A 27,428-nucleotide genomic window follows, 5' to 3' on the forward strand; every position below is an offset into this window, starting at 1 on the left:
CGGGAGATCATAACCTGAGTTGAAACCAAGAATCGGATGCTTAACTGACTGAGCCACACTGGTGCCCTAGTTTCTCTCTCTCTCTCTCTCTCTCTCTCTCTCTCTCTCTCTCTCTCTCTTTTAACATGGTAACAAAACATGGTACCTATAATTTGCCTTAACAGGGTTATGGTGAATGTTCTGCAAACATTAGCTCATGGATATTCTTCTGCACAAATATGAAGAGCCATTTCATACTAAAATGGTTATTACACACTAGTATTGATATTGAACATTATACCAATAGCTTATGGTGGCTAACAGAGCTGAAAGTCATAATTATACATACCCTCTAGCCCTCAGGATACTTTATTGATGCCCATAATCCTTTTTACTTCTCAGGAATAGAAGCCCCAGTAGTCCATTTAGTTCTTCCCTTTATCATCACAATAGTTTATATTTACAAAAACTCCATCCACTAAAAGCCTATGGCCTGTGACTCAGATATTTTTAAAACTGACCAAAGTATCCTCAAGCATCTCAGATCTCTATTATCTCAGAAAGGTTAGTTTGATGGGGAATCTAAGACAAATAGTAGAAATGGCAGATTTACAAAGCAGGGGAAAGCATATGTAATCCACTCTGTACCCTTTATCATGGGATTCAATTCACTGAGATGTTGGCTTTTTGCTGTCTTAAGGAGACAAGGATTCCGGCGTCACATGAGGTATTACACGGAATCACTTTTGTGCTCATTTTCTGAGGAAGGTTGTACGGAATGACAGGTAGAGTTTAGGGTTTTAACCCTCTGCCCTAAAAAGAGGTGGGATTTCAGTTTTTTGGGTTTTTTAAAAAAAGTATATTTATTTTGAGAGAAAGAGCATGAGCAGGGAAGGGGAAGAGATGGAGAGAGAGAGAATCAGCACAGAGCCTGACAAGGATCTCGATATCATGAACTGTGAGATCATGACCTGAGCCAAAATCAAGAGTCAGACACTTAACTGACTGAGCCACTCAGGCACCTTGGGATTTCAGTTTTGATTGTTATATGATATTGGACATTTATCATTTAATCCTTCTTAGACTCAGTTTCTTATGTATAAAATGAAAATAATAACACTAACCCTAGAGAGTTGTAAATGCTTTTGCTGCATTCATCACATTAATTTTTTTCATGTTTATTTATTTTGAGAAAGAGAAAGAGATAACGGTCATGAGCAGAGGAGGGGCAGCGGTGGGGGAGAGAATTCCAAGTAGGTTCCATGCCCAGTGTGGATTCCAACTCAGGCTCAATCTCATGCTTGTGAGATCGTGACCCGAGACCAGAGACAAAATCAAAAGTCAGACAGTTAACCAACTGAGCCACCCAGACACCCTCATCACACTAAATTCTGATTTGCTTATAAATCTGTCTCTGAGCTTCTTGAGGGCAGAGACTGTCTCACCCATCTCTGTACCTTGAACGCCTAACACACACCAACAAATAAAAGTCACTCATTATACTGTACCGAGTCAGCAATTTGCACTGCTTTTGCTAACAACATACTGAGTATTGTTTTTGTAAAGAAGAAAATACCAGTTTTAAATTCAGATGGTAGATTAGATCACTGCTTAAGAAATATTCACCCTCATCCCTCTCCTTAATGAGAAGAGTGTATTTTCTCACCCCTTAAACTTAGGCTTGATCATTTGTTTTGCTTTGGCTAACAGGATGTTAGTGGATGTGACATAAACAGAAGTTTGAACTGTGCTTGCACAATTGGTCTTGCTCTCTTAACTCCTGCCTTTTACTATGAGACAAGCATGTCTTGAGTAGCCACTAGTCCAAAGAGGATGAGAGACACTTGCTATCAAGCCTTGGAGTCTGGGTATGTTTTTTTAAACAAGTCCCCAAGTGATACTGACACCAATGTAGATTATGCCTACAGATAGATTACAGATTAGATAAGTAGAAAGAAATTTTTGAAAGAAACTTACCAGCCTCAAGTATTCATCATGGCACCTGCATCAATCAGTTATTTAAAGAGAAGGTAATGGAGATAAGTAGTGAATTTGGTAAGTCAATTAAGTAGCAGTTAAGAAATCTCCTACTTTCCACCTCGTATAGTGCTGTATAACCGTTGCTGTAAATTTTAATTGAGGTTATCACTGTAAAGTAGTCAGCACGGCGCCTGGTATATGAAAGCACTCAATAAATGTTATCATCATTATTTTAGTTTTCTTTGTGTTAATTCTAAAACTCACTCAACACAGCCACTAATCACCTCTGCATCTTCGTATTAAGTAATTTAATCACTCGGTCACGGAGTTTATTCATCTGTAAAATAAAGTGGTTGGAATAGATGATCTTTATTGTCTTTCTCTAAATCTAAAAGTCTCTAATTTTACACTGACAGGAATCCATCACATCTGTCTTAAGGTTTTATATTCACTGAGAGTGCTCCCCTTTCTGATCACAACTGTGATGTCCTGAAAATCTTGTTTCTTATTTATCTCATCGAAATTCCTCATCCTGTAGAATTTGTTTTTTTAAGTACATTGGACTTTAGGTCAGTTTCTACCCCTATTTATGCCTGGGAACTAAGAACTGAAGTACTATAAAGAGAAAAATCCAAACAGGAAAGGTTGTATTTTCTGTTGGTAGGGTCATACTTTTCCCATTTGGGTTTTCTCTGAGGCTTTCCTCAAGAAAACCAAAGCTCCATTAGCAGACATGCTACAAAAAGGAAGCTGCTATTACTTTAATGATGTGGGTCTAATTGCAAGGATGTGATAGTTTATTTACCATACACTGAAGAGTGTACATTTCAAGTTGTTCTAGGATTCGAAACCACAAATAATTCATTCAGATACCATTAATTTCACTGAAGGGTCACTGTCTAAAAATCTGTATATCAACATTCTTACTATCAGTATAACTTCACTTATATTATGCATAGTAACTTAATGATGAGAGAGCAAAATGGAGCAGAAATGAAATACACACTCGCCAAAATGGTTAATTTACCATTGCCCGTTTGCCTTCTTTTGCAATGCCTTAACTCTTTGGCTGAAAGTTAGGCTTTTACTGGAGGAAATGTGGTCTGCACGCACACTGAATCTCACCACAACTTGCCTATACGATAACCCCTCTCTCTTGCATCATCAGCTTTCTTTCTGCTGTATCTTTGTTCTCTGCACACAAAAGTGATGTTCTTTCTCCCATTTTAGAAAAATCAAAGCTTCTCTTAGTCACAGCCCTCTCTAGGTACTGCCTATCTTCTGCTTCCTTTCGTAGCAATGTAGTGCAAAGGTAGTGTGCACATTCACCCTCCCTTTCTTCTCCTTTCATTCTCTCTAGAATTTACTCCTATCAGGGTCTCACTATTTCAACAAAACTGTGTCCTTGATCACCAATTAACTTCTAATTGTCAAATTCTAAAGTTGATTTCTGGTCTAAGTTGATTGTCCTCCTTTTTGAAGTACTTTCTCAATTTGACTTCCAAGAACACTACACTCTCCTGCCTGTCCTTCTACCTCAGTGGCTGTTCCTTCTTGACCTTTTCTGAATCCTCTTCAGTTCCCTACCTCTCATGCTGGAATGCCTCAGGGTTGAGCCCTCAGACGTCTCCTCACTAAGTACATTTCTTCCTTACATGATCTCACTTGTCCGATGACTTTCAATACCATCTGCGCAAATGATTCCAAAATGTCTCTAGTCTAGGCCTTCCCTGATCATTCTTTCTAAAACAGCACTCCCTCCTGTCATTTTTTTTTTCTATTTTTTTATCACTTTAAAAATCTACTCTCTCAGCAACTTTCAAATATACATTATAGTGTTACTAATGATAGTCACCATTATTACATTAAATCCTCAGGACTTCTTTACTTTATAACAGGAAGTTTAAACCTTTTGACTTCCTTCACTCATTTGCCCACCCCACCCCCACCTCTGGCAACCACCAATCTATTCTCTGTATCTATGGACTTGATTTTTTTTGGGGGGGGGGAGGAGTTTATTTTTATATATATATTTTTAGATTCCACATATAAGTGAGATCATATGGTATTTGTCTTTCTGTATCTGACTTATTTCACTTAGCATAATGCTCTTGAAGTCCATCCACGTCATTGTAAATGGTAGGATTTCCTTCTTTTTATGGCTAATATTCCATTGTGTATGTGGATCTTCTTTATCCAGTCATACATTGATACTTAGGTTGTTTCTGCATCTTGGCTATCATAAATAATGCTGCAATGAATATAGGGGTACATTTATCTTTTCAAATCAGTGGTTTTGTTGTCTTCAGATAAATATCCAGAAGTTGAATTTGTGGATCATATGGTGGCTCTTATTTAACTACTCAAAACCTTTTATTATAGTATGTGAGCTGGGACTGATGGGAAGGAGTAGCTGTAGTGGGCAACCACTGCCCTGATTAGCATTGGATGCCCATCCCGATGGCCATGAATGTGCCAAAGGTGCTGCCACCCTGCATCATGGTTTTCCTGATACCACCATCAACTCCTGACCCCACACTTTAATCCTTTTCCTGAGGAAAAGGTGCCAGAAAGTGCCTCAGCCACCACACCCACTGCACAGCCCATCACAAAAGCCCATCTTCACGGGGTCGAAGCAGTTCATCTGCAGCTGTCTATAGGGCCCCGTCACCACCAGCATCTCATTCATGTCTTCAGTTACCCAGTTTTGGTTGCTCTATTTTTAATTTTTTGCGGAATCTCCATCCTGTTTTCCACAGTGGCTGCACCAATTCCCACCAAGTGTGCACAAGGCTCTCTTTCTTCACATTCTTGCCAGTACTTGTTATCTCTTGTCTTTTTGATAATAGCCATGCAAACAGGTATGAGGTGATGTCTCATTGTGGTTTTGATTTGCATTTCCTTCACGTTAGTGATTTTGATTAGTGATGTCACTTTCTATTCCTTTTCCCTGCTTTATGTTCCTTCACAGCACTTACTTTTTAGCAATAACTTTATATTATATACCTATTCATTTGTTTGTTTTTCATGTTTCTTCTGGACTAGGATGTCAACTCCATGAGGGCAGGGATTTGGTCTTGTTCCCTGTTGTATCTCTAGCACATGCAACATCATGCAGTATTCGTATATATTAGGTACTCAATAAATACTTGTCAAGTGAATAATTGACAAAATCTTTTCTTTCAAATTGTTCAACACCAATTTCATTTGTGTAATAGTGACAGGTAAGCAATAGTTTAAGCTCTCAAAGAGTGGGATTACAGCAGGCTGCCTGTGTTATACTCAGCATGGCAGGAAGGAGGATGAGCTGAGGGGCACAAGGAAGGGGGCCCCATACAGTGGTAACAATTCTAATTTGTATCCAAACTGGGGAATGGTAAATTCGGTCCAGTCCAAATCAGGTGTTGGTTTTGGGGTGGGGAAACAATGGGATGGGAGGGCCCGAACGCAGAGACGCAGCTTTATAATATCAGGTGAAGACTGTCAACTTAGGTTTCTTTTTTTCTTTTCTTTTTTTAAACTTGTTTTCTTTCTTTCTTTTTTTTTTTAATTTACATCCAAGTTAGTTAGCATATAGTGCAACAATGATTTCAGGAGTAGATTCCTTAATGCCTCTTACCCATTTAGCCCATCCCCCTCCCACAACCCCTCCAGTAACCCTCAGTTTGTTCTCCATATTCATGAGTGTCTTCTGTTTTGTCCCCCTCCCTGTTTTTATATTATTATTATTTTTTAATATGAAATCTATTGTCAAATTGGTTAGGTTTCTATCAGCAAACAAGGTCTAGGGAAACTATCAGATGTTCTGAAGCAAAAGAAAATGTGCAAAACTCACAGGAGACCTACCACCGTAAGGCTTGTTTCCTTAATTTCAGTGTAGGATCATGGCTGCCTACAGATGGCTTAATGTTCAGTCCAGTATCAGATGTGGGATGAAGCAGGTATTGTGTAAAATGCAAAATAAATACAACAAAATCTCTACTTTCAAAGTGCCTGTAGACTTACAGACGATGATAAGACACAGCTAATAAAAATAAGAGCATTATGTAACATGTAACCTGCTCCAGAGTCATGGAATCGTAGCAAATTATGTCTTTAAAGAGGCTATTTCTGGATTGTGTTTAAATATAGAATAGTCTCTTGAGTCCAAGAAAAAAGAATAATTTACCAGTCACAAATCTCTTCATCGGTAAAATGTAAGCTTTAAACAGAACTCTTCTGTATGTTTCCTCCCAGTTCTAAATTGCTATCATTCTTAATTCATACACATGTAACCCTATATACATATACATACATACATAATAAAAATCTCATTAAGTTGGACGTTGCTAAAATGAAATTTGTGATTAACCATCAAAGTGAGCCTAGATGAATTTTAATTTTGCTCTAACAGAGACATTAGTAGCTTATTCAACAAAGAGTATAAACAAATTATAAAAGGAATGCTCACAAAGTTTAAAGAACAAACTGTTTCCAAAGCATTCAGAACTCCTATTTGTGAACAAATAGCTAAAGTGGACATTAGCCATTTGGACGAGTGTTTTGATATACTTCATACAGATCTCTGGGCTAGGGCCCGCTGGACAGAAGGGGGTTGGCATACCACTTCCCTGTCCCTCACCTCCACTCAGAGCATAGGAGTCAGCTTGACTTGACTGAAGGAGATGCCAGAGGAAATTGTACCCAGAAGAACCATGGCCTAACTGCTTATCCTTTGAGCCTCCTACTGTATTTCTTGTTCTGATAGTAAAAAGTGCTCTGCAAAGCATACGCCAGAAAAGATGCATTCTTTTCCTTATGAACAGGTTATTATATAAAACCAATTCATTTGAAAAGATTTATCAAATGCCTACCATGCAGGAGGCACTGATACATATCCTTGTCACATTACGGATGTTTCACTTCCACATTTATTTGTCCATAGCTCTTGAAAATATGTTGGAAGAAGATCTCATTATTACACAGTTAGTTCTAATGGGAATTTCAGTTACATTGCCTCAAAAGGCTGCATGTGGACCTCATAGGCAAATGGGAATGTTACCAAACATAGAAACTAAGGTGATTAGGGAATATAAAATTTAGCAAACTTTTAGGATGTAGGTCAGAAAAGTGGAAATTCACAATGAGATGAAAATTTTAAAAAGACAGCAAGGGAATGGAAAAAGAGATCATGGAAACTGCATCGCTAGAAATCTTCATTATACCTTAGAAAAATAATCACAAAGTGAACACTAAAGAGGAGGTAGGTGTGGGAAAGCAGGAATAGGAGTCGAACAACCTATCAGCCACTCTCTGTGGCTGAATCAAAAGACTAATCAAGATAGGCAGGCCATGGTCCTCAGTCTCCATTAAACACACTGAGGCCATGTCCAACTTAAGTGTTTTTCCTAATGCTGCTTTCCTCACCCATTGTCTGCTTTTCCAGATACTTTTTCAGATTCCTTATTGGAGCACTGCTGCAATTCCAGCTTCACCTTAGCCCTGATTCCTCCTTCCAAAAATGACAGCCACTTTCTGGATGCCCCACAATATCAAAATTTAGCACTAAATGGTTCTTTAATAGATGTTGAGTTCTTCCAGATTAGACTACACATTTCTTATTGGTAGGACTCAGGCCTTATTAAACCTTTTAAAACTTATGCTTTTGAACTTATGAGCAAAGGCTTACAAGACATAAAAATTAAATCACATTAATTATACATTTAATGAATTGCCTCTATTGAAAAGAATAATATGGAAGTGAAACTACTGTGGAAAACTTGGGATGTGTGGTCCACATACCTAGTGCACTTGACTCCTTATAAGACATAAAAGAAGCACTAAAATATTTTTGACAGACATGTTAATTGATGGATGTTTATAAGGGAGTTTTTCTTTACTGAGATCTTTCATTCTAACCTATATGTTCATAATGTATGAAGTTGATTAGTGAAAATAATCAGACAATATGTCCTAAAGTAAACTCAAGACATTCACCACCATCCTCTAAGGCTGTCTGGCCTCCTGCATCCTCTATCATATTTGATGACATCATCATTCACCCAGTGACCTAAGCCAGGAACCTGGCGGCCACCTTACGCTCATATTTTATTCCTCATCTGAATGTTCTGTAACCAACTCCAATTTGTGGGGAGAAATTTTCCCACACATCACCAAGCAATTCTCCAACACCAGATGGTGTCCTACAATTCAACTCAGTGAAGACAGTACCTGGAGATAGCATCCAATTCCACAGCCTAAAGGCTCAGTCTCACAGGACTGTCTTCATCCCCTACACCCATTCTTACCCTCACCCCCCTCCACTTTATTTGCCAATCCCAAATCCAGGTTGTCACAATCAGCTATAGATTGGAGGGTCCCAAGACTCCCTCCTCAAGTTTGAAAATTTGCTAGAATGGCTCACAAAACTCAGAGCAACATTTTACTCAGTGGATTACTGGTTTATTATAAAAGGATATGACTCAGGAACAGCCAGATGGAAGAAATGCATAGGGCAAGGTATAGGGAAAGGGCAGGGAGCTTCCATACTATCTCTGTGTGTTCACACTGTGTGTTCACCAACCTGGAAGCTCTCAGAAACCCATCATTTTGGGTTCATTACATAGACACAATGGATTAAACCACTGGTCACTGACCGTTGGTGACTGATTCAACCTCTAGTCCTGGCTCTTTCTCCCTTTCCTTCAGGGAACTTTCAGTCTGAAACCTTTCAGTATTACCTCAGTTCTCCTGGCAACCAGACCCCATCCTTTGGTTACAAAGGAGTTTTCCAAAAGTCATCTCATTAACGTAAAAAAAGACACCTTTATGGTTCTCTGCTGTTAGGAAATTCCTTGAGTTTTAGCAGCTCCCTGCCAGGAAAGGGGACAAAGACCAAATACATATTTCTTATTATAAATCACAATATCATATTGTCAAATTCTGTTGATGCTCTCAGATCCATCCCTGACTTTCTTTCAGCACAGTTTTTACCTTGGTTCAGGCCTTAATACCCCCCACCAGGTTCTATGGTCATTTCCTAACTGCTGGCCTTGTATCTGGTCTCACCTCTTTCCAATTCATGCCACATACACCTAGGGATGATCTTTCTAAAATACAAATCTGTTTGTGTCACCCTCCTTCCTAAATATTGTAATGACTTTTAATGCCTAAAGGACAAAGTCCTAACTTCTTTGCATGTCATTCAAGGACCCTCATAAACTGTCCCTTTCTTTTTAATTTCAACTTTGACCATTTACCTATACACATCATACCTTCTACCCATGCTAAAATTGTCAAACTTTGAAATACCATGCCATTTCATCTCACTATTCTTTTTTTTTTTTATTTTTAAAAAAATTTTTTTTCAACGTTTTTTATTTATTTTTGGGACAGAGAGAGACAGAGCATGAACGGGGGAGGGGCAGAGAGAGAGGGAGATACAGAATCGGAAACAGGCTCCAGGCTCCGAGCCATCAGCCCAGAGCTTGACGCGGGCTCGAACTCACGGACCGCAAGATCGTGACCTGGCTGAAGCCAGACGCTTAACCAACTGCACCACCCAGGCGCCCCTCATCTCACTATTCTAAAACCACCTTTGACTCTACCCATTTATATTATCTGAGTTACCTTCAAGCCTAACTCAAGGACCAATTTCTTTCTCGACCACCACTGCAAGACTGATACTATGGTCTGGTAATTGCCTTCAATCTATTTTCATATACCCATTTTACCGACTAGATCTTCTTTACTCTCAAAAGGGTAGAGAGGGACATCGCAAATTCTGGTATGGAAAGAGAGTATGTGGTTTGGCATTTCATATATTACCATCACCATAATTACCATTCAAATATTTGTTGGATACTGGTAAGTCAAGGATGAGTTTAAAAGAGAAGAAATTTTAGGGAAGGGAACAGCAGGAACAAAGGCTCAGAAGTAGCAGTGAACTCGCAGTAGGCTGAGACTAGCCCAAGGTATTTTTTTTTTCCTGACATTTCCTGACATTGCTAAATTGAAGGTTTTTATAAAGAAGCTAAAGGTGAGGGAAGGAACAGTGACTCAATCAGCAAAACATGAAACAGAAAAATAACTCAAAGACTTGTACCTGGGAGGCTGGCAGATTGGCAGCACCTCAACAGAAAAGAAGTCTGGATTACACATTCAGACTAGTTCTCACCATCTCAGTTTGAAAAAAAAAAAAATGTCTAAGAAGGAAAACTGAATGGTTACCTATAAACTGCCTAATAAATGTCCTTGCCAATTTGAGGACTTATGCCACCTGGTGGCAGTTTACCCAATTTTAGATTCAATTTTTTAAAGTGGTGTAAAGTATCCAAATTTGTACCTACAAACCTTAGCACAGTGCCAGGAACAGAGCCGCTACTCAAACAATTTTTGTTGAATGGGTGAATTAGTTAAGTGTATAAATCAATGATTAAACAAGGCAAAGCTCTGTGGTGAAAAGAGCTCTGGCCTGAAGGTCAAGAGAGTAAATGTGTGGTTCCACATCACTACTTGTGGGATGACCCTAAGAAAGTCACTAGATCTCTGGGTCTCAACACTGGTATATGCAGAATCTCTAAGTAGATGATTTCTAATCTCCCGTCCAGCACTAACATTATTGACTTTATATTGGGACTTCAGTCGGCTCATCTGGAAAAAAAATTAGGTAGTCAAAGTTAATGATATGTAAAAATCTCTTAACATTATTTGATTTTTTGAATAAATGTGTATGGAAAAAGGGAAGGGTCCATTGTCAGGCAAGAGCCACAGAAATAAGAAGATAATAAGAGTATTGGAGTTGGAAAAATAGGTTAGGGGAATTTAAAAAGGGCATGTGTATGTTTCAAGGAGTGACATATGAATCCATAAAATGCTGAGAGATGGAAAGAGCATGAAGAATCACTTATTTTGCAAATGTGTGTTTGTGGACATATTGGGAGGAGAGCCAACGTGGTTGTCAGTAAGTGGCAGGAAGTATTAACATTATTAAAATGTCTGTAGTCACTTCTAGTTAGGGGCTTGAATTCCGACAATACTCTTTCTTGTTATTTGATACAATGGCTATTTTCCACATAAAAATGTTTGACATCTTAAATTCAGTTAGATGGGGGGGGGGGGGGGCGGGGAGGTAATGACAAGAAACAGTATACATTCTTGAGTACATATCGCCACCCAGTGGATGCATGTGCATGATACACAAAGCATTTGCAAAGGGAAAGACAAAGGACGATGACAGTAAGAGGTTAATTATGACCATGTTAGTGTTAAAGCTATGTTTATGCTCAGTGAAGGTCAGATATCATAGGTGACCCAAACCTGCATTACCACTCATTTAGAATGCCAGACTAGATCTTAATATACATTTTCGAAGTATTCTGATAAACATTATCAGAGGCTTTCAGCAATGAGAGACAAATATTGAGCGTTCTTACCTCTGCTTTAGATACTAAAGTCTCATTAATGCCAATGAAACTTAATGTCCATGGATTTCCAATAAAACAAGTCAGGCGTATTTAACTTACAATAAGGCAGAAAGGGTTCTCAAGGCAGAGACTAGACATTTAAACCTTAACTCCCCAGGGTGCTAACAGTTTTGATCAATTACATTTTTGGCATAATAATCTTGAGTTTCCCTTCATCTGAAAGCAAATAAAGATTTATTAGAGTAGGGATATATAGAGACAATGGATGGAAGCTGGGTCATTTATGTATTGACGTCATGTTTATGGAGAGATTTCCTAGTGGTTCAACTTGAAGGGGCACAACAAATATACTTCTCATGGAATAACTCCATAAGATTCTTCTGGTATTCTGTAGACAAGTCTAAACCTATGTACTATGTTTTCTAAAAAGAATAATAAAATTCACGCAATTGGAAGGACATTGAAAGTCCAAGGAAAACTAGTTTGGGGTTTTATATCTTGCTATGTTTATGCAGTATCCTCATGAAGAGATTTATCCATCCACTTTTGAACAACTCTAGATAGGGAGTCAAGTAACTAGGGTGCTTGTTCTTTGCTGGGTCTGGGATTTATTCATTTAATCCTACTTATAAGCTAGTAAGTTAGCCTATCACTGTTTCATGAATGTTGACAGAAGACATGAGATGCCTGAGTCAGGCACAAATGACTTCATTATTCACAATTAGCAAGTAGGATGAAATTACATTTGAGTGAGTTTCCCTTACTGCCAAGTCCCATAGGCGCACTGGAGAGGGACCCAGGTGCATTCTTTGTACATCTATTTGTGTCCTATGCTAAAAATCTTTAACTCGGGGAATCCACCACTTTTATAATAAGTGGTAAGTAAGTATGCCTTTTGCCAATGGGATCAAACAATGCCTGTCTGGTCCAAGTTGGGAAGAGAAGAAGTTTTAAATTTAGATCAGATTGGACTCAATATTCCCAAATTTACTACGAGTTGGAAACAAGCAAGTCTAATGATGGGTAAAACAAAACAAAGCAAAACAAAACAAAAAACATGGCTGAAAGCCCTAAAATAGATCTCTATTGCAAAAGTTCTTTCTTTATAGTGCCTTTAATATATCATCATTTAAATAAGTTCAGCTAAACATTGAAGATATAAAAGTACCCAGTGAGCAGTGGTCCTCAACATTGGCTACACATTAAAATCATCAAGAAAGCTTTCAAGTACACTGATGTTACTGTGTAACACTCGTACCCACCATTCTAACTGAATTGATTTGGGGTGATTTTTAAAGCTTAACAGGTAAGTCTATTAATGCAGCCAATGTTGAGAACTATTGCTCTAGAAATAGAGTCTACCAAAACAAAACAAAATACTTTTACTACTTTACTTTCAAATATCAACAGAACTATTGACAAGCTATTGAATTTTCATGGAAGAGACCTACCTATTTGATCTTCACTCTATGGATCCCTGTCATAGTGATTTGATTAAATGAATGTATTCCTTTCATTAATGGGATGTAAGTAAGTTCATTCCATGGGGTCAGGGACCAAGGCTCTTGTGTAATATAAGATAAATACTAGAATATATTATTACAGGAGTGGAGAGAAATCAACAGTTTTGAAAACACATATTGATCTCTAACATACATCATTCCCATAGAAGACATGTTTTTTAAAGCAATAATTTAAAGTTTATATTGTTACATGAATTGGAAACTGGAAATTCTAATGTTTTAAAGAAACATGGATGAACACTTTAAAACAGATCTCCATCTTAGATATTCTTTCCTTAAAATGACATTAATGTATTGTTATAATTTATATTTAAATAAATTCAACTAAATATTGAAGATAGAAAACTACTTGGCAGAAAATGACAACACACACACACAACAATGCCCCAAATGGTTTATTATCTTTATCCTTTCAGACTTTGTGCTGATCAATAAAGGATTCCTCCCCTTTTCCCTCCCTTTTTTCTTTCTATAGATATAGGTGATTACAATGTGTTAATCTTCGCTAGATATTTAAAAAATGAAGATGAGTAAGACCTGGTCTTTACTCTGATAGAGCTGACATATACCAGTAGACAAGTAAACAGACCAACACTTAAAAATCAGTACACTGAGGACTATTTAAAAAAATGATACACAAGATAGTACTCAAGAAAATGACCAACAAAAATGTTCTGGAAAAGATGACCCCTGGTCTGAGTCTTAAAGAATGGCTAGAGTTGGAGGAGTCAACATGGCAGAGAAGTAGGGGGCCCGAAGTTCCTTCATCTTTCAAACACAGCAGTATGGAGGCCAGAAGACGAGCTACAGGGTGACAAAAATATCTCCAGGGGCCCACGGGGACAGCTTGGTGGGCCATAGGCATGTGATTATGAATTGGGAGAGATAAAATGGGCCGCGTAGGCAAGGAGGGGAGGGATCCCCCTCTGTGGAGAGACAAAAGAAAGAGAAAGAGAGGCTGTGGAAGTGTAGGATTATATTTGGACAAGAGAAAAACCTCTCTGGACCACATACCGGGGAATGGAAAAAATGGAGAAAGAACCAATTTCTAACTTGCAAACAGCCTTAGGAGTGACGAACCAGGGTTGTGGGACTTCCTCTGGACTGGGGCCAGCCGCCCTGTGCGTGCGCCTGGGGAGGGGATCGAACCCTGGCTTGGTAGCGAGCTCAGAGGCGCAGTCAGAGAGCACAGTCCCCTCCCTTGAGTGCTGTGGGAAGAAGGCATATAGCCTCTCCAAGGACAAAAGATCCTGCAGGTGCCGGCCAGCCTGAGGCCCTTTGTCCCCTGGCTGGGTGGAGTGGCACTACCCTGGAACAGGGGCAGGTGAAGAGGAATTTAAGACATCAGGGTTTGAATCCCAGACAAGCACATGGGAGGCACGAATGACTGTAGAGCAAGAGAAGCCAGCCCATTCGCGACCACCCAGCACTGTGACAAACGCCTGAACACAGTGATTTGGGACACCCAGTCCAGGGAAAAGAGACTGGGTGTGCCATTTTTCTCTCCATCACCAACAAGGTGGGGCTTCAGGGAATAGGACAGAGGGCCACAGTGGAGGCGGGACCCACCTACACCAAACCGCGCCCGTCCGTGCCTGGTAACTGCTATCTGCCAACCAAGATTGACACTGACTGAACCAGACGGCCCCTCCTCCAAACCAGCACAGCCACTGGTTCCAAGGCAGCATCAGATATCCTCCCAGTGTTTTTGCATTTTCTGGTTTGATTCTTGGTCAATTCTTATTTTGTGTGTGTGTGTGTGTGTGTGTGTGTGTGTGTGTGTGTGTATATGTATATGTTTACGTGTATATGTATACACATACACACATATATATAACTTTTTTCTTTCTTTTCTTCCTCTTATTTCTTCTCTTCTCTATTCTAGTTGGTGGTTTGTTTAATGGGACATTTTAAATCTATTCTTTTTACACCTCTTTTGTATCTCCTTCTTCTTTATTTTCCTCTTTCTCTCTGGATTAAGCCATATAGTATAGTTTCTCTGATTCTCTGGTCATTTTTTTTTCTTTTCTTTTTCCCCACTCTAGTCATTTCTCTCTTTGTATGGAATAAGGCTTCTTCTACCACCACCCCCCATTTTGAATTTTTTCCAGGGTTACTTCAATGAACAAATCAAAGCACAAGTGGAAGAAGGTCCAAACCACCGCTATGAGTAGGGAGATAAAGCAACTAGAGTCAAAATAACAGAGAGCACACAACACACTCCAAAAACACAACACACTCCACCTCCTGAAGGGCCAGGCCCTGGACAGTGTATGACCCCTTTTTAATATGGTAGTTCTCACAGTTGCAGGACACAAAACAAGCTATTAAAACACGTAAAGGACAGAAAACCAAACAAAATGATGAAATGGAAGAATTCTCCTCAAAAGAAATTCCAGGAAATGACAGCTAGAGAATTGCTCAAAACAGATATAAACAATATATCTCATTAAGAATTTGGAATAATAGTCTTAACATTAATAGCTGGGCTTTAAAAAAGCATAGAAGATACCAGAAAATCTATTGCTGCAAAGATCAAGGAAATAAGAAACAGTCATGACAAATTAAGAAATGCTATAAATGAGGTACAAAATAAACTAGTTGCAGTGACAGCAAGGATGGAGAAAGCAGAGGGGAGAATAAGTGAAAAAGAAGATAAAATTATGGAAAATGATAAAGCTGAGAAAAAGAGAGATAAGAAAATACTAGACCATGAGGGGAGAATTAGAGATCTAGGTGATTCAATGAAACATAATATCTGTATCACAGAAGTTCCAGAAGAAGAGAGAGAGAAAGAGGCAGAAGGTTTACTTGAAAAATTATAGCTGAGAACTTCCCTAATCCGGGGAAGGAAGCAGACATTTATATCCAGGAGGCACAGAGAACTCCCTTAAGAATCAATAAGAATAGATCTTAACCACACCATATCATAGCAAAACTAGCAAAATACAAAGATAAAGGGAATTCTGAAAGCATCTAGGGACAAATGGGCCTTAACCTACAAGGGTAGACACATAAGGGTAGTAGCAGACCTGTCCACTGAAACTTGGCAGGCCAGAAGGGTGTGGCAGGAAATATTTAATGTGTTAAGAACAATATGCAGCCAAGAACCCTTTATCCTTCAATGTTGTCATTCATAATAGAAGGAGAGATAAAGGCTTTCCCAGATAAAGGAGTGCATGATCACCAAACCAGCCCTGCAAATGATCCTAAGGGGGACTCTGTGAGTGGAGTGCTGCAAAGACGACAAAGGACAAGACATCACCACTAGCATGGAACCTACAGATAGCACAATGACACTAAATCCATATCTTTCAAAAATCACTGAATGTAAATGGACTAAATGCTCCAATGAAAAGACATAGGGTATCAGAATGGATAAAAAAACAAGACCCATCTTTTTGCTGTCTACAAGAAACCCATTTTAGACTTGAGGACACCTTCAGATTGAAAGTGAGGGGATGGAGAACCATCTATCATGCTACTGGAAGTCAAAAGAAAACTGGAGTAGCCATACTTACATCAGACAAACTAGATTTTAAACTAAAGACTGTAAGAGATGAAGAAGCGAATTATATCATAATTACAAGGTCTATCCATCAAGAAGAGCTGACAATTGTAAATGTTTATGCCCCCTAATTGATAGCACCCAAATATATAAATCAGTTAATCACAAACATAAGCAATCTTATTGATAAGAAAACAGTAATCGCAGGTGACTTTAATACTCCACTTACAACAATGGACAAATCATCTAGGCAGAAAATCAATAAAGAAACAACGGCCCTGAATGATACACTGGAACAGATGGACTTGACAGATATATTCAGAACTTTTCATCCAAAAGCAACAGAATACACATTCTTCTTGAGTGCACATAGGACATTCTCCAAGATAGATCACATACTGGGTCACAAAACAGCCCTCAATAAATACAAAAGAATTGAGATCATACCATGCATATTTTCAGATCACAAGGCTATGAAACTTGAAATGAACCACAAGAAAAATTTGGAAAGTCTCAAAATGCATGGAGGTTAAAGAACATCCAACTAAAGAATGAATGGATCAACCAGGCAATTAAAGAAGAAATTAAAAAATATATGGAAGAAAATGAAAATGAAAACACAACAGTCCAAACCCTTTGGGATGTAGCAAAGGCAGTCCTAAGAGGAAAATACATTGCAATCCAGGCCGATCTCAAAAAACAAGAAAAATCCCAAATACAAAACCTAACCTCACACCTAAAGGAACTAGAAGCAGAACTGCAAAGAAAACCAAAACTCAGCAGAAGAACAGAAATAATAAAAACTAGAGTAGAAATGAACAATATAGAATCCAAAAAAAAAAAAAAAAAAAAAAAAAGAGTAGAACCGATCCATAAATCTAAGAGTTGGTTTTTGAAAGAATACGCAAAATTGATAACCCACTAGCCAGACTTCTCAAGAAAAGAGAGAAAACCCAAATAGATAAAATCACGAATGAAAGAGGAGAGATCACAACACCACAGAAATAAGAACAATTAAGAGAATACTATGAAAAATTATATGTCAAAAACTGGACAACCTGGAAGAAATGGACAAATTCCTAGACACCCACACACTACCAAAACTCAAACAGAAAGAAACAGAAAATTTGAACAGATCCATAACCAATGAAGAATTTGAATTGGTTATCAAAACTCTCCCAACTAATAAGAGTCCTGGGCCAGATGGCTTCCCAGGGGAATTCTATCAGACATTTAAAGCAGAGTTAATAGCTGTTCCAAAAAATAGAAACGGAAGGAAAGCTTCTGTGAGACCCTACAAAAAAGGAGAATTATAGGCCATATCCCTAATGAACATGGATGCAAAAATTCTCAACAAGATACTAGCAAATTGAATTCAACAGTTTATCAAAAGAATTATTCACCATGATCAAGTGGGATTCATTCCTGGGCTGCAGGGCTGGTTCAATATTCACAAATCATTCAGTGTGATCCATCACATTAACAGAAGAAAAGATAAGAAACATGATCCTATCAATAGATGCAGAAAAAGTCTTTGATAAAATACAACATCCTTTCTTAATAAAAACCCTCAAGAAAGTCGGGATAGAAGGAACATACTTAAACATCATAGAAGTCATATATGAAAAGCCCACAGCTAGTATTATCCTCAATGGGAAAGACTGAAAGCTTTTTCCCTGAGACCAGGAACATGACAGGGGTCTCCTTCTCACCACTGTTGTTTAACATAGTGTTGGAAGTCCTAGCCATAGCAATCAGACAACAAAATGAAATAAAAGGCATCCAAACTGGCAAAGGAATCAAACTTTCACTTTTTGTATGATACTCTACATGGAAAACCCAAAAGACTCCACCAAAAGACTCCTAGAAGTGATACATGAATTCAGCAAAGTCGCAGGATACAAAATCAATGTCCAGAAATCAGTTGCATTTGTATACACCAATAACGAAGCAACAGAAAGAAATAAAGAAACTGATCTCATTTACAATTTCACCAAGAACATAAAATACATAGGAATAAACCTAACCAAAGATGTAAAAGGTCTGTATGCTGAAAACTATAGAAAGCTTATGAAGGACTGAAGAAGACACAAAGAAATGGGAAAACATTCCATGCTCTAGGATTGGAAGAATAAACATTGTTAAGATGTCAGTACTACCCAAAGCAATCTACCCATTCAATGCAATCCCAGTGAGAGTGCACAGAGCTAGAATAAACACCCTAAAATTTGTATGGAACCACAAAAGACCCCAAATAGCCAAAGTAATGTTGAAAAGAAAACCAAAGCGGGAGGCATCACAATCCCGGACTTCAGCCTCTACTACAAAGCTGTAATCATCAAGACAGTATATGGTATTGGCACAAAAACAGACACATAGACCAATGGAATAGCATATAGAACCCAGAATTGGACCCACACATGTGTGGCCGACTAATCTTTGACAAAGCAGGGAAGAGGATCCAATGGAAAAAAGACAGTCTCTTTAGCAAATAGTGCTGACAGAACTGGACAGCAACATGCAGAAGAATGAAACTGGACAACTTTCTTACACCATACACAAAAATAAACTCAAACTGGATGAAAGACCTAAATGTGAGGCAGGAAACCATCAAAACCCTCGAGGAGAAAACAGGCAACAATCTCTTTGACCTCAGCCACAGCAACTTCTTAATCGACACATCTCTGAAGGCAAGGGAAATAAAAGCAAAAATGAACTATTGGGGCCTCATCAAGATAAAAAGCTTCTGCACAGCAAAGCAAACAATCAACAAGACGAAAAGGCAACCAATGGAATGGGAAAGATGTTTGCAGATGACATACCAGTTAAAGGGCTAGTATGCAAAATCTATAAAGAAATTATCAAACTCCACACCCAAAAAGCAAATAATCCAGTGAAGAAATGGGCAGAAGACGTGAATAGACACTTTTCCAAAGAAGACACCCAGATGGCCAACAAGCACATGAAAAGATGCTTAATGTCATGCATTATCAGGGAAATACAAATCAAAGCCACACTGAGATGCCACCTCACACCTGCCAGCATGGCTAAAATTAACAAATCAGGAAACAACAGATGTTGGCAAGGATGTGGAGAAATGGGAACCCTCTTGCACTGTTGGTGGAAATGCAAACTGGTGCAGCCACTCTGGAAAACAGTGTGGAGGTTCCTCACAAAGTTAAAAATAGACCTACCCCACCACCCAGCAATAGCACTACCAGGAATTTATCCAAAGGATACAGGAGTACTGATACATAGGGGCACAGGTACCCCAATGTTTATAGCAGGGCTATCAATAACAGCCAAATTATGGAAAGAGCCCAAATGTTCATCAACTGATGAATGGATAAAGATGTGGTTTATATATACAATAGAATACTATTTTGCAATGAGAAAGAATGAAATCTTGCCATTTGCAAACAATGTGAATGGAAGTAGAGGATATTATGCTAAGTGAAATAAGTCAGAGAAAGACAGATATCATATGTTTTCACTCATATGTGGAATTTGAGAAACTTAACCGAAGACCATGGGGGAAGGGAAGGGGAAAAAAATAGTTTCAAACAGAGAGGGAGGCAAACCATAAGAGACTCTTAAATACAGAGAACAAAGTGAGGGTTGATGGCAGGGCCTGGGGGAGAAGGGAAAATGAGTGGTGAGCATTGAGGAGGGCACTTGTTGGGATGAGCACTGGATGTCGTATGTAAGTGATGAATCATGGGAATCTACTCCCAAAGCCAAGAGCACACCGTATACAATACTGCTTAGATATGGCAAAATTTTGTTATATTTTGTTGAAGGTAGACCTTTGAACATTAACATAGCCCCTCACCCTGCCTAATGGAACAAAAACTACTATTCTTCTATATATGACCTGGCATATTGCTGAGTATACACTACATTGACAACTGAATTTTGGTCAAATGTCTCCATGGAATTGGGGGGGGGGGGGACACTCCAGTGCTGTATCCATTCACTTAGATGTTTATATTATGTATGTCCTCGGTGCTGCTTGTTTTCTCAGGAGAAAACCTAAGTAAAAGTAACCTTGAGGCTAATTTGAGTTCTAGTCAGTCTTTGAATACAAACCAACCTCTGTGGTCTGACTGAGCTTAATGGTATATTCCAGGAAATGAAAAAAAAAAAAGCACAGAATGGATGGAATATGCAATAGAGAGTGGGGAGTGGTAGAAATAGAAAAGGTAACAAAGGGGTGAGATCATAATAGCTCCTATAAAAGTTAGTGAGTAGGGCTTCATCTTGGAGATAGCAGAAACATCATATAGTACAGAAGGATGTAATATGACCAGATTTGCATTTTAGAACAAAAATGGCAGTAAAAGAAGAGATTCAATGAAGGCGGACTAGTTAGAAGGCTGGCCAAATAATGCACCTGAGAGATGATGATCTGAATGTCTGGCAGTTAAGATAGAGAGACTTGGGAACAGATGATAGATTTATAAAGGCAGAGGTATAGGGGAAGAAGAGGTGAAGGAAAGGGAGACATTCAGAAACACCCTTAAGATTTTTGGATGAACAACTTCATGAAAAATGGTTTCATTCTCTGAAATAGAACATCAGAGGGGAAAAATTTTGGAGGGGAAATGGTGAGTTAAGTTTGGAGGATATTGTTTTGAGGGGCCCATAGGATATGTCCAATAAGCAACACTATACCCAAGTCTGAATATGTACTTGAAAGTATAAAAATTAAAGAATTAGGTTACCTTATGTAGAGGAAACATCAATTATAAACACGAGGATGATGGGGTGGGATAGAAAATAAACTCTAAAACATGTGCTTAAGGAAAGTAAAGGAATAGGGAAGTACTGATAATATGTAAATTGAAGCAATGTATAACGCAAAACTAGGAATTAAGAAAATGGAGGATAGGGGCACCTAGGTGGTTCAGTTGGTTGAGGGTCCAGCTCTTGATTTTGGGTTGGGTCATGATCTCACGGTTTGTGAGATCAAGCCCCACATCTGGCTCTGTGCTGATGGAATGCAGCCTGCTTGGAATTCTCTTTCCCTCTCTCTTGCTCTCAAAATAAAGAAATAAACATTTAAAAAAAAAAAAGAGAAAAGAAAATGGAGGATATTAAAAACTCAAAACTCAATTGTCATGAACACATCTATTTTCCACAAATGCTTCTCATTAAATGAGAGAACTCTCTTTTTGTTGTTCTTAGAAAGGAATGTGACATTTTGAGCTAAAGAGTCTGCTGGAAGCTTTAATTATTTAATAGAATACAGTAACTGGACACCCCAGCCTTCTGAGAATTAAATAAAACAAAAAGCCTGCTCCAGATTTAGAAGGGACATAGTTTACCACAGGCACTTGGCACAAGGACACAGGAAATACGATGTAAGCATTTATTTCTCTAGAAAGAAAATCTATTTAAGGAGAGTAAGAAAAGTTTGTCTCTACACAATTGATACGTGATCATCATGAGTCCAAACTAAATGTGTTAATCTGGAAAAAGTAGTAGTGACAGATTCTATTTCCTTCACTAAGCAAATAGCTAGCACAGAATAACTCATTACTTGTAGCAGCCGCCCCATCTCTGATATCACAAGTTTAAAAACATTGCCTACGATGGAAACACATGTGCTCTAGACCACAGTTCACATAAACACATACAGAAAGCATATAAACTATGATTCCCATTCTTTACTGCACAAGTTACAAAAACTTTATAAAAAGAAATCCATAATTCCACTCATCCAATATGTTGTGTGTGAATTTACATTATTTAGGGCAAACAGGCTATATATAATACATACACATTTCTTGCTTGCCATTTAGCACAAACACTCAGATCCACACACACACACACACAAACACATAGATAACTGAGCAGTGCTTTCTTGAAAGTGCTGGACTTCCATAGATTGGTGGCATCTAAGAGTTCACATAACAAATAGGATGTTGGGACACCAGGGTTGCTTAGTCGGTCCAGCGTCCGGCTCATGATATGGCTCAGGTCATGATCCCAGGGTTGTGGGATCAAGCCCCATGTCAGACTGAGTGTGAACCCTGCTTAAGATTCTCTCTCTCTTTCTCTCCCTCTGCCCCTCTCCCCCGTTCTTGCTCTCTATTAAAAAAAAAAAGTAGGATGGATATATTTTAAGTATAACTTTAATACAACCAAGTAAAAACAATTATTAAATCTACTTTGAAATATAAAATGATATAATTCACATGTAATTGACATCTTATCCTCCAGCTTTTGAATCCATGGGTGTTATGTTTTTGTCATGTGTCATAGAATAAGCTTCTCTGAATTTCTCCCCCAAAATTCTACTTACAGAAAAGGAATTACTGGAGATTCTGTAGAAGTGAGATAGATCCAGGTGGGTGAGGGTTCCTAAATGCTTTTATATACTTGAACTACAAGATGGTCCATATATAAAGTAAGAGCAATACATTCATTAACTTTAAAAGCACCTCTTTTTTTTTTTTTTTTCTTTCCTGGTACAAATAAATACAGAGAGTAAGGTTGGTTCAACTTTATACCAAGGAAAAGAGCAAAGCTACTTGTAGAAATACTGCCTCCTAGTGGAAAGTTCACTTTTTCATTTGTTTTATAAAGCACTGGAGTACAGCACATTTATTTGGTCACTATACTACTATTCACAATTTAAAACTACAGTTAGACAAAGTTTAGTTTGATACTTAGTACCTCCAAAAGAATCATGTCATGAACTCTCATGTGATTTACAAACGTGATTCCTCTTCTTAATAAAATGACAACCAGTATTTCATATGCGCAGTTAGTAGCAGAGCTTAGATTGAAAACTAAACTTATTAAAAATAAAAATCATCATTGTGGTTTTACACTCAAAGTACCAGAAACCTATATATAAATGCTTGAGAGTGACAAAGATCTTATAGAAACAGTAAGACATGATTATTTAACAACCTAGTCATTCTGTCTCTGAGTTAATCAAAACTTTTTCACTGAGTAAAACAGCAAGGAGACTTTTCATTAAATGCTTTGGAACAGATAATCCAAAATCATAGTCAAATATAATTTTATTTTGTTTTAGAATATTCTGGTACATAAAGTGAAATATGGTCACCTAATCCTCTTGGAAATTTATAAATTTCCATTATAATTTATAAATAATGCATAGTGAAGAACTGGAAAATGATCAACCTTTCTTAATGTGTGAAATTATTCTTAATCTTCATTGTTATCATTAAACAAAAGTATTTTTCCTGAGTTTGAAATTGTTGTCCTATGTTTAATGCCTTCCCTGAACTGGAAGAGACGAGGTATTTAAATTTTACACTGTCTTACGAGTTGCATAGAAGAATTCAACTGAACAAGGTATCAGGTTGTGACGACTTAACAACACATATCACAGAATTGCAATTGCTGGTTTATTGACTGCCACCTTTCAGTAGACATTAAACCTCCTAAAGGCTACAAGTGTATTTTTTTTTTAACCTATCCTAGTACCTCAACAAAATTTTGACTGAATATATGAATGGATGATATTAACAGAACGTTGAAAATAAAAATTTAACTTAGATAGCTTTGATTAACTGTAAAATCTAAAATGAGATTTGAAGTCATAAGATGTGGGTTCAAGTCCTGCTTTATCACAAAGTATATGATTTTAAACCTCAATGAGACTTAAGTTTCCTCATCTGAATAAAAAGAATAACAACTGGCCTATGTATTTCAGAATAGCTGTCAAGATAAAATGAGGTAACGTATATAAAAGCCCTTTGTAAATACCCAACAAATGTAATTTTCCATTATTCTACTACCTGTTCATAGAAGACACATATGAATAAAATAAAAAAGTTGAAGATGTAATGAACTACTCACTTTAAAAATACACGCCACATATACCATTTTGCCCCATGTACACATAGCTTGACTCCTCTCTTCAGCCTACAAATATATTTAAAACTCCTGATCAAAAGAAAAAAAAATACCCCTTCCTTTGAGATACACAGCCCCCAGCGCTTTCTCTTCTCTAGTAAATACTATCAAAGAAGAGTGGACACCTACGCATCCTCTTCCGCAGTGTCCTGAAATCCGACTCTGCCACCATTGCCTATAGAACAGCTTCAATATGGCTAATCCACTGGTTTCTTCTCAGTTCTCATTTTCTTCCATCTCTGAAAATTTCTTGTACGCTGTGTCTCTGAAAATTCTGAGTTCCTCTCACATCCACACTGACTTCTTTCTTCAAAATGGGAATACTCTGGTTTTCTTCCCTTATTTCTAATTATTAATCTTTTTTTTTTTTTTTTTTTTTTTTTTTTTTTTTTTTTTTACTGGTTCAGCCTCTTGGTTCTTCAAACCCAGGTGTTGTATGAGGTTTCACCCTCAAACCTCCTTTTCACTCATCGTGTAATTCTGCCTAGATGATTCAGTCTACTCCAATGGCCTCAGGCCTCATTTCTGCAAAGCCAACTTCTAAAGCTCTATCTTTCTCCCAGCTCCCACCAATGTGACAGGGCTGTATTTCTAGTCATTGACCAAATATTTCCATCTGGATATACTTTGGTCTGCGTGTCAAACTCATTATCCTTCTCCCTTTTCCCAAACTTCTTTCTTCCTCTTGTTGCCACTCTTGGTAGTCAACCAACCAGAAATCTTGGAGTCATCAATGACTTCCCCACTCTTCCTCACCTGTCCTCTTCATTATCTATTAAGAGGATCTACTGATTCTATATCTGAAACGTTTCTCCATCTATTCTCCTCCATCTTAATTTCCATGGTCTTCATTTAGGCTTCATTATTTCTTTTTTAAAGTATTTCGCCTCTTAACTAATTCTCTCTGGCCTGGTCTCTTGCAATTTAAATCCATCCTGTTACAGATGTCGAGAAAATAAAAACACTCCCCTACTTTTTATGCCTACTCTTTAACTGAAAAATCAACTCTAAACTCTCTGACATGGCATGTGAGACCTTAACTGATCTCTTTCCGAACCTGTTTTTCCAGTAACTCCTGCCTACACACTTCTCTCTCTAGAACATGTTACACACTCAATTTCATGCCCTAGTTCATGGTGTTCCCTCTACCTGTTATGGTTGTTCTTCATTTGTCAAAAGCCTGTACATCTTTTGGGCCCATGTGATATATCATTTTCTATATAGCACTTTCCCTATCCTGCCTTCCAGAGAGAATTAATCCTCTCTTCTTCAGTACTCTTCCACGGCTATCAAAATTAAATTTAAGTATTATAAGTGTTTATCTCCTCCACTGCATTAGACTCAAGGGGAAAAATTATTACTTATTTTGACTCACCTATGCTTCACCAGTGCCTGACAAAGAGGGTACCCAATAAATACTGAAATGAACAGACCTATTCCTGATTCATGCAACACAGAAAATAGACCACACTTTATGAATAATCCTCATCTAGATTTTGTTAGAATCAAATAAAAATCATTTGTTTTTGGATAATAGTGAAAATATACCTAAAGATGAATTATCCATTATAATCCTTTTGGTTTTAAGTAAATCAAACAGCTAAATTTGTCTCTTGTCGTTGGTTTAGGAGGAGGCAGGAAACAGCTGTGTAAAAATCCAGTCAATATCTGTAAAAATACATTGAAATCAAATAAGAGACCCTTACTAATGTTATTGTAATATCAAGGTAAAAATCACTAAGTATACTAAAGTCTTTTGTATATTAAAGAGTTAAAGACATTGTGAAGATTAAAAATAATATTAATTCAGTTAAAAGTAAACTTAAGGAAAATTAGATATGTGCTAAAGGGTCAGCACTAAATCGCTGTCATGAACTATTTTTTTATAACTCTGAGAAAATTATCTGAAATAAATACTAACTTAATGAAATTATACTCTGTCTCGCTCTATGACTATAGATCAGGTATCAGCAAATTATGGCCTGTGGGCTAAACCTGCCTGGCGCCTGTTTTTTTCATAAAGACAGTTTTATTGAAATACAGTCGTACTCTTTTGTTTCTGTGTCTTTCCTGTCTGCTTTTGCTGTACAATGGCAAAGCTGAGTAGAGACAGAGACTGCACATACTACAAAGTCTATTTATTATTTATCCTTTAAAGAAAACTAGCAAATTCCTGCTATAATCAGTTGGAAATCTAGTTGAAAACCAAGCCAGTTTGTGTATGTGAGGATTTTTTATTATTCTAGAATTTAGAATCTTTATGCAACGATTTCTTCTCAAAAATCAAAAGAATAAAAAAAGAAAGGTATGAGGATGTTATGATAGGAAGTATACTGATATGAAATACAAAGAAGATAAATGGTATTCATACTGGATTTTTTAAAAAGAATAAATGATTTAATTTTATACTTATATGCTAGACTGATTATTCTTCATTAACTAGGAAAAGGAGTGGCTATTCTTTATATTATAGCATGTCACTAAAAATTAACTTTTCTACCTCTATTGCTTCAATAAAAAGTAGAAACTTAATTCTTCCTACAAGAATAAAGGGGTAAAGTTCAATATGATTAATTATTTTTAAAAATGAGGGGAGGGAAAGGTGGAAAGAGGAAGAAGGAGAGAAGGGAAAGACGAGAGAGAACCTACTGTACCTCATTCTCTAATTGATATGAAGCCAATCTGTGTACCAAAATTAAGGCCATCTCGGACGTGGGAAAAAAACTTGTCAGGATGGCAGGATGTACAGATGTTGAGATCTTGGTTCAGGTCCTGAATATTCTGTGGTAGAATTCCTCCCCGTTCTAGAAGAATCCTTGGGATAAAGATTTTTTAAAAGATAGCAAGAGTTTATTTTACCAATAGACAAAGCAGTAATGTGTGTGTGTGTGTGTGTGTGTGTGTGTGTGTGTGTGTGTGTGTGTATTGGATATTGGTATAAAAGAATTCTGGGAAAGATCTGCTTCCCATGCAAGTCGATTTTCAGATACAAAACATGAACAAGTCCAGGAAATGGTAGATTTTATCACCATTAATCACTTAAATTCATATATAAACTGTAAAACCTTCCATATTGTTCTGCAGACATGACCTGGGAATTTTATAATCAAAATCAAGTACTTATTCAGAAGAAACTTC

At 37.6% G+C, this 27,428-nt stretch overlaps 1 protein-coding gene and 1 pseudogene across 5 annotated transcripts in view; both read right to left on the reverse strand.

The window, feature by feature from the left end:
• Positions 1-2,225: 2,225 nt before the first annotated feature.
• LACC1 (laccase domain containing 1) overlaps positions 2,226-27,428 on the reverse strand; it is a 33,079-nt gene continuing 7,876 nt past the window's right edge. For 4 of the 5 annotated variants that reach the window (XM_042976375.1, XM_042976466.1, XM_042976518.1 and 1 more), the window contains exons 6-7: positions 26,945-27,105; positions 22,539-25,958 (exon numbers count right to left, since the gene is read on the reverse strand). In XM_042976375.1, coding sequence (XP_042832309.1) covers positions 26,946-27,105 — 160 coding nt within the window. In that variant the 3' untranslated portion in view covers positions 22,539-25,958; position 26,945. Of the gene's footprint in view, positions 2,297-22,538; positions 25,959-26,944; positions 27,106-27,428 lie in introns of those variants that run through there. The other variant, XR_006214014.1, reaches the window with a different exon arrangement.
• LOC102956381 lies at positions 4,398-4,756 on the reverse strand (annotated as a pseudogene).

Source organism: Panthera tigris, chromosome A1, assembly GCF_018350195.1.
Source record: "Panthera tigris isolate Pti1 chromosome A1, P.tigris_Pti1_mat1.1, whole genome shotgun sequence".
Classification (NCBI taxonomy): Eukaryota; Metazoa; Chordata; class Mammalia; order Carnivora; family Felidae; genus Panthera; species Panthera tigris.